The sequence below is a fragment of the Artibeus jamaicensis genome, unplaced genomic scaffold, assembly GCF_021234435.1.
Source record: "Artibeus jamaicensis isolate MK-2021 breed Jamaican fruit bat unplaced genomic scaffold, CSHL_Jam_final contig_465, whole genome shotgun sequence".
In the NCBI taxonomy this organism is placed as follows: domain Eukaryota; kingdom Metazoa; phylum Chordata; class Mammalia; order Chiroptera; family Phyllostomidae; genus Artibeus; species Artibeus jamaicensis.
In genome coordinates this window covers 26,885,238-26,894,064 of record NW_026521843.1, presented here as the reverse complement: position 1 = coordinate 26,894,064, position 8,827 = coordinate 26,885,238, and the positions used below count along the sequence as shown (strand labels likewise).

General features: G+C 43.9%; 1 protein-coding gene across 1 annotated transcript in view; it reads left to right on the top strand.

Annotated features, from left to right (window-relative positions):
* The first annotated feature begins 1,678 nt into the window (after positions 1-1,678).
* LRPPRC (leucine rich pentatricopeptide repeat containing) overlaps positions 1,679-8,827 on the top strand; it is a 101,741-nt gene continuing 94,592 nt past the window's right edge. Inside the window, exon 1 of the mRNA XM_037162066.2 lies at positions 1,679-1,883. Within this exon, the coding sequence (XP_037017961.2) occupies positions 1,735-1,883 (149 nt within the window). The 5' untranslated portion in view covers positions 1,679-1,734. The remainder of the gene's footprint in view (positions 1,884-8,827) is intronic.

Sequence of the window (8,827 nt, the reverse complement as noted above, 5' to 3'; positions counted from 1 at the left end):
CCACAGCCCAACTGGGCAGGGGCCGTCCAAGTTATTTTCATCTGTGTCGTTTGTTGCAAGGGCTTCCTCACTGATCTCTCTTTTATGTATGTTTATTCCCTTAAGTGATCCTTTAAAACTACAAGTGGATTTATATCATGACTACACACCAAATTTTACAATGGTTTCGTATCTTGTTCTGAATGAAAGTCAGAGTTTTTGCAGCGGTGTATTAACACCCTGCATGGTCTGGCCTCCAACTATGCTCACCATCCCTCTCCTCCCTGCCTTGCTCTTTTCTCACATCCACCCTGTCCTCCTTTCTCCTCTTCGAAGGGGTCACACATGTCCTCTTCAATTCCTACACGCTGATTTACCTTACAACACAGTTCTTATTTCTTCCCCCAAATAAACTTCGGAATGCTTAATCAGAGACCAGACTTGGTCTGTGTTGGTCTCTGCTGTATCCCTATCTCAAGTAGAGCCCGGGACTGAGTATGTGTTCCACTCTCAAAAGTGTTGAGTGAATGAATAAATTATATTCCTAATGCTTAATAGCATATTCCAGAGTGAACCACTGAACCTTTTTTTGGATCTCATTTTCCTCATCTTTCAAAGGAGGGACGAGCTAGATAATCTCAAAATACACTTATTCAGTAAACAATGCAAGACTGGGCCGGGCACTAAGTATGTGATTGGGCTACAAGAAAAGGTCACACAGTCTTTGCTCTCTAAGAGCTGTCCGGAATGATAAACAGTCAAATGGGCAATTACGGTGGAGGGCTTCCAGAGGAAACTTCTGAGCGCTCACCCGCCAATGGGTAGGATACAGCTAGGTAAAGAGGGAGTGGAAGCCTGCTCCGGACTTCCCACGTGTGCAGAGGGAACACTTCCAGACTGTACACCATGGGAAAGCAAGAGCCTCCTGTTTAATCCCCAGATTTGGCTCCAGACTCTTAATCATACTGCTCTTACCTCTGATGCTGGTGCATTTACTGACGGAAGGAGCAGGGTGGGATTTGGGGAAGATAATGAGTTTAGTTCCAGGTTTAAAACTATATGATCTTTGTCAGACTCCGTCTATTTTTTAAAGCGACGCAGTGCTTAAGGACCTCCCTTGGGTGCACCAGTGTATTCCTTTACACCGCTCCCCTGGCCCTGATGATACTAATCACGTTACAGGTAACTTTGGAGGCCCCTAGCACAGTGCAAAGGTCCTTAACGATTTTTCTCCCCCACATTTCTGAAAGCGCATGGAACGCTCCCGTGAGTTAGTGCGGCAATATCAGCGCGCAGCAGCAACCACTGAATGCCAGCAGGAACACCAGCCTCCGTAGAGAACCGCTCCACTCCCAGGGATCTTCCCAGTCGGCTGTTTCTGAGAGTTCTCGAGCTTTCGGTTAGTTGGCCCCGCGCAAGCCACTGCGCTAACCTGGGAGGAGTCGACCTCTTCCGACTCTACCAACTGAATAGCGTAGGGGTGGAGCGACTGCACAGGCTAAGATGATAAACAGAAGGCCAAGAGAGAAACTCCATTAAATAACAGATCAAGCCACATTGTCATTTAAGTGTAGCACGGGGCTCATATCTCCTTGGAGACTTAGGTGTTTACATCTTCTGAGCTAAAGCGACACTTGCCTCCCCATACGTCTAGCACGCTCGGCCTTTGGTCTCTACCGCGCCAGGCGACCCTGAGGTCACGTGCTTCCCCTGTCCTTCCAGCAGAACGTGCAACCTACGGGGGACAGCTGAGCCATGGCAGCCCTTCTGAGACCCGCATGCTGGCTTCTCCGTGCCGGAGTGGCTCCGCGCCTCCCGCTGTCCATGCGCCTCCTCGCAGGCTGCCCCGGCCGGCCGCACGCCGCCGTGTGTCAGCCCGCAGCTCGCGCCGCGCCTGCCGCCCGGTGAGTGCCTCTGTCCACCTGCAGCTCAGACGTTTCCTGGGGTCGTTGATGCTGGCTGGGGACGGGGGGCTCCGGTGTTCTCTACGTGCCCTTTTCTCCGCTCCAGGGATAAGCATCCCGGGGCCTCAGACCGTGCTCCCCACCAGGGATTTTCGGGTGATTGGGTTGGTCGCCTTAGAAGGTCATGGCCGCGGGCAAGGCTTCTTTCCTGCTTTGAGCCTGTTCTTCGGCTACCTTCTGCTCTTGCAGTTGAGAGGGGCTTCGAAGGGCCGCTGCGAGGGTTGGGTGCTACTCCTTTGCTTAGGGTTGACCAGCTTGTGATCTCTCTCATGTGCAAGCATTATTGGTGACCAGTAGTAAGCAGCGGGGACTCAGTTTTCGAGTGTTACTTATTTCACTTTTGTGGTAGGGGGAGAATAGGTTGGGAATTTGGGGTGAGCTAGGAATAGCTTAGAAATAGATGTTTAGTAATGATCATTTTGGGCTTTTGCCTGACTCTTCTTGGAGTTTCCTTTCAGTACTTACGAGGGTGTAATTTGGATTGGGAATTGTCACTGTAGGCTCAGTAAGTGGCAATGAATGAATAAATGAACACATGCAAGACACTTCTTGGGGGGCCTGGGGAATGCAAAGGCAAGTTAAATTCTCAGTGAGTGTCACAAGTTTGAGTAAATTGCCCTCATGGGCTGAGGTTTATTAGGAGATAGATATGATAATAAACTTTTTGGGTGTGGGGTGGGGAACAGGAAGCTTGAGTAGTATTCTGACCAGTTGAGAAGGGAAGCTGGGCACTAAGATTTTAGGTTTGGGGGAAAGCTGATTTTGGAATGACTGGTGTTTAAAGTAAAGGTATTTTGGGAGACAGCATAAGGTTTAAGAGCTAAGGAGCTGGAATAGGGCAGGGCGGGACTGCTGACCTCTCATTTTATTTGCATAATGCCATTGGACAAGTTACTTAACATCTCCAGGCCTATTCTTTAGTTATAAGGTGGGAGTAGTAATAGTGTTGGTAGAACTTTGTGTAAAGCACTTAACATGGGACCTGGTACCTGGTACCTAATAATTGCTTTATTAGTTACTATAATAATAACTGTGAATACATGGATCTTTGTGGACCATCCTAGAAACCTACTCTCTGTAAAATTATATGGAGGAAATGTTTTATGACTTCTTAACAACTTAGTTACAAATTTTGGAATGTAGCCTACTTGTAACATGGAGTCTGCCTAGATTTCCTCATTAGGCCTCAATAGTTAATCTTCATGCCTCTGCTTTTGCGGATCTACATCTGTGGCTTTCAAAGAGTTTCTTTTGACAAAGAAGGCATTGCCATTTACTCTTATTGTTATTGTTCATTTTCTCTGTTGCCTGTGAGGGAATCCAGTCTAGTAGGAAGGGTATTCTGAAAGGTCTGGGTGTTCATCAGACCCAGATTCCTTTAACTTGCTGCAAAATCTTTTATCTTCAGTTTCATTATCTGTAAAGTAAAGGTAACAGGCCTGCTTCTATGTAAAGTTGATTTCTTATCTTTTAGGACTGAAATGCCCTCCCATCCCTCCCTGCCCCCCATACAAGGACATGCTTGCTGATTTTACAGAGAGGGGAAGGGAGGGAGAGAATCATCAATGTGAGAGAGAGAGACACTGACAGATTGCCTCTAGCATGCACCCAAACCCGGGGGGGGGGGGGGTGCCCTGACTAGGAATCAACCCTCAGCCTTTTGGTTTATGGGGCAATGCTCCAAGCCACTGAGCTACACTGGCCAGGGAATATGCTCTTTCTCCAGGCAAGCCTTATCTCAACACTCACTCTAAAAAACTACCTTCTTTTAATTTTATCAAGGTGTGTCTGATTTGTCTGATACTCATCTTTTCTCTGTTTTCTTAGTAGAAAATGAGTTGCATGAGAGCAGAACTTTGACTCATTCACCCCTGTGATGCTCAGCTCATCAGCTCATAGCAAGTAAAGAAGTGTTCCCTTTTTCCCCTGGGCACTGAAAACTTTTTCTGTGCAATCTTTTATCCCTCAGCCTCTAATCACGCCTAGATCTTTCCCACTTGAAAGACAGAACCTTTCCTGGGAATCTCGACTTACTCTAGATGCTTCCCAGTCTCTCTTCCCTATCTACTACTCCCATCCTTCATTAGATTCTTATTCACTCTTCTACCTATTGCAGTCACCACTGCAAAAGCCATCGTCTTGTTTATTAATGTTTATTGCATATTTTTAAATTATAAGACTCATGTGCCTTGAGAAACAATTGCAAAATACAAGGGGAAAGCAATGAACTGAAAATCACCCTTAAGTCTATCATTGATAATATAACTTCTTTTAATCACTTATATATGTGTGAGATGATCCACGTTCAAGGCCTTGATCTCTGGTGTATTACTCTGTCTCCCATTCCCCCTTCATGAGACCCTTTTCTTGGCATCAGTGACACCAGTCTTTCTTGATTTTCTTCTCTTTAGGATTTTTCTCACTCATTTTGCTGCATCCCTTTTCCTCTGTTTATCTCTTGGGTGCTGGTGTGGGGCGTTTTCCTTAGTCACTTTTTTTACTTTTAATCCTTCCATTTTTAGGGTGTAAGTTCCTACCTACCTCTCTATGATGGCATTATTTCTCCTCCTGTACACAGACTGTCTGTTAGACATGAGTTGAACTACAGGTACTTCAGACCCATTGCATCTCACATTGGACTCACCTTTCCTCCCCAAACTGTTGCTCATGTGTTTCCTTTTTCATGAGTATTGCTGTTTCTGTAGCTTTGAGATTTCTCATTCATACATTATTGACACCTTCCCCCCATTTTTTAAAAAAGATTTTCTTTATTTATCTTTAGAGGGGAAGGGAAGGAGAGAGGGAAAGAAATATTAACGTATGGTTGCCTCTCATGCGTCCCCTGCTGGGAACTGGCCTGCAACCCAGGCATGTGCCCTGACTGGGAATCCAACTGTGGTTTTTTGGTTCGCAGGCCCGTGCTCAGTCCACTGAGCTACACCAGCCAGGGCACCCCCCCATGTGTTGATTGCACAACTGATTAAGTCCCGTTATGTCTTCTTTATCCAGAATGAATCCCTTCTTTCTCCAGCCCCCACATTAATCCCTGGTCTCCCTGATAATTTGATTGTGTCATTTCCTTACAGTCAGATACTGGTGGCTTCCATTAAGTTCAGTATCTGGAGGTGCTTCATGATCGGGAGAGGCCTCTGGAGCCTCACCTCTTGAGAGTTTTTTCCATGGCATTCTATTGGGCCAGCCAAAAAGTCTGTTCAATTTTTTTTCCATAAAATAAAAGACACATTTTTCATTTTCACCAATAACTGTTGATTTGGATATTTTGAGTATGTCAGCTGTCTCCCATGTGGTACAACATTGATTGTTCTCAGTGTGTCGATCACTGTCAATTTCAGTGGTTTACCTGACTGTAGACCGTCGTCCAGTGAGAAATCTCCAGCATAAATCTTCGCGAACTACTTTTGACACGTTCAGTCATCCCCAGCACCTCCTCCATACACTGCACAAGTTTTTTTTGTGTTTCAGTTGTTTTTACCTTTCTTGAGCTAATAAAGCATAATATACCAAAAATGTTACATATTTTCTCCCATTTTCTATATTAAAATAGTCACACAAAAATTCACCAATATTGATCAGTTTTTTTTTATTACATGCCAGTATGACAGCTGTCATAATACAATCCACCAAAATTGTTTCGATTGAGGTTAAAAACAACTAAGTGCTACTAGAGCCAGCTTACGGAAAAAGCCAAATGAACTTGCTGGTCAACCCAGTATATTCTGGTCATACCAAATTACTGTTTTGGGTCAGCAGGGCTTCTGAAACTGTAATGAGCATTAGAATTCCCCGGGGATCTTATTTAGAAACGTGTGTTCTGATCATGTAGGTCTAGGCAGGGGACTGAGATTCTGCATGTCTAACAAGCCCCCAGATGATAAGGTGCTGCTGGCGTGTGGACTAGCAAGGCTCCGGTGGCCTGTGCTGGGGACCTGCTTGCCTTTGAACGTAATGCTCACTTTTGGAGTTCGTCTCCCCGTCCTTCTGCTCAAGTTAAATCTGTCTTGACTGCTTCTCTCATTCGACTGCTCCTCTCGTGCTTTCTTTCACAGCCTGAGTCACTAAAGCATCTGTTAACATGATTACACGTGTACCCACCAGCACCCCGGACCTGGCTGTAAGCTCCTTGAAGGCAGGAACTTGGTCTTGTTCTTTTTGCCTTGAGTTGACTATATCAGTGAAAACCCTAGACCCTGAGGAAGGAATATTGTGAAATGCAAAGACGTTTGAAGGGGTACTTAACCCATTCTTGTAGTGTGGCCGATTTCCCCACGCTCACCCTGAGCTTTATTTCCAGGAATGTGCTGTCTGAGAAGGAAAGATGAGTGTTACAATGTTAAGGGAAATTGGAACTTATTGATCTTTTTTCAAAATTGGAGCATCAAAAAATATGTATTTTTATATTCTTTAGTCTTACTCCTCATTTTTCTATCTCAGCACTTTCTCTCTCTTTTTTTTTTAAACAAATGTTTTTTTAAAAAAACCAGCTCTTACCCTATCCCCTGTGGGGAGGTGGAGGAGCAACATTTTTTTTTCACTTCTCACCTGAGGATGATAAAAATCAATGTTTATTGGTTTTTAGAGAGAGGAAAGGGGGAGGGGGGAAAGAGAAACATTGATCAGTTGCACTCACCTATGTGCACCCCCACTGGGAATCGAACACACAACCTAGATATGTGCCCTGACTGGGGATTGAACCCCCAACTTTTGGGTGTACAGGATGATGTTCCAACCCACTGAGCCACCCAGCCAGAGTGCGGATCAATACATCTGTTTTCTCACACTCTTTTTTTTTCCCCCCCTCACACTTCTGGATCAGAAGCTTCTCATATATTTCTTGTGAGAGTTTTTAGAATAGTACTTGTGTGTTTCAGAGGAAAAGATTAGCTTCGAGATAAATCAGTTTGCAAGTCAGTCCAGATCGATGGTTGGCTCAAAGGTGAAGACTACATGTTGCCTAGGACAGAATTATGTAAATTATTCTAACAGTGGAAGGAGAAAAAACTTTCCCTAGTTTACCTCTCATCAAAAAAGATCTCAACAAATATTAAGAGGATGTCTGGATCCTTCGGGTTGGTGGTCCAGCCCCTGCTCCTTGTGTGTGTAAGTTTATCACTTGCAGAGGGCTGTGATAGGCACAGCACAACTGTTACGTATGTGCTAACCGTAGGAGGCGAGTTCACTGTGGCATTTCAGAGAGAAGAGCAATTTACTGTGTTATTTCAGAAGAGCAGTCACATTTGTTCGTGGTAGAGGATCACTTGAGTTTGAGAGAGTGCATGGTAATAACTAGACAGTGTCGCAGCGGAAGAGAAGAGCGTGAAGGCACTGTGTGGTGGAAGTTGGTATGGCAGAGGCCATTTGATTCCTTGAAGCTACCAAGATTGATCAGAAAGTCAGTCATTGGATGGTTGGAAGCCTTTGGATGGTTTTGAGAGATGTAAGTGTTGACAAAGTTTACATAGACTGATGGAGACAGAGAGGCAGGAGATGGGCAGACCAGCAGGGAACAACATTGGTACTACAGGTCAGGGCTGATAGGGCATCAACTAGTGGGTGCAGAACTGAGGAAAGATACTTCCTTCCTTCTTGAGAGACCGAGAACAAGAGATTAGTAAGGATGTTAGCAGAATTAGGAAGACCAAAGTTGGAGATTAATACGAACAGTAGTACCTTTAGTTTGGATCTTTACCATTTCAAAGTGTATTTGTATGACTATGTCTATGTTTTGTAAGTTGGTATTAAACAGTGGGAGATTGAGACTTAGAAGTGTGAACTGATTTATCCAGTGTCTCTGGTTGGGGTCCAGCTACTGTGATTCCCAGCTCTGAAGTGTCTTTGAGTATGTTGTAGTTTAGGTGCTTGAATGTATTTAAGGACAAAAATATTTTTAAAAAAAGACAGTATGGGATATAGTATACATTTAGGAATTACAGACTGTCACAGGTAAGGAAGCACATGATAAGATTGCAGAATGTGAACTCAGGAAGGGAACTTCAGGACAGTCTACTTCATCCCACTCTCACTTTGCAGACTCAGAAGAGTATCCACATCCATTACAGGCCCCAGCCTGGTTAACGGACTCACCACTTCCTGTCATAGCTGAGACATCTCTAGGAACTGGAGGAGGCTGAGGTGGACGGGACATCTGGATGGCGGGAGGAACGCATTGGTGTTTCAAGCCAGGAGACTGTTATCAAAGTGTGGAAGTGCTGCACACCTTTTTTAGGCTGAAATTCTGTGATTTACCATAAAGCCTAAAGCTGTGTTTGCAGGACAGCTAAACTGAGCCAGGTGTCTTGCAAAATAATTTAGGGAGAAAGTTGATTGTGACAGCTCTACAAAAGATTGGGGAAAAGGCTGATCGACACATGTGTTGTGAGTATCTCCTGTAGTAAGAGCTTTACTGAGCGCTGTTTTGTTGGGACACAAATATATATTTGTTTTGAATGTGATCCTTACAAGTCAGTGTTTTTTCTCAAAGAAACTAAGGCTTAGACCAAATACCTTTTCCAGAGCCATGTGGTTGTTAAATAGTATAGCTTAGATTTAAATAGGCCTTTAAAATAAATCTTATGCTTTCTGCTAATACATTTTAAAAGGAAGAACATGCTGTAGTAAGTATTTCGTTAATATTACACTTACCTTGCCAGGTTCTTTATATACTCTTTTCCAGTGTTGCCCAAACTTTGGGCATTTATGGTACTGCCAAATCTGAGAACTACCTAAACTATTATCATTTATATTTAACATTTTTCTTGACATTGGTTTTAGGGTTAAACTGACATTTTTATAACTTAATTTTGTCTTAAGGGAGAATGCTAGTAAAATAAAGAGCTTGCTGTGATAGTTATTTTAAAGTATTTATT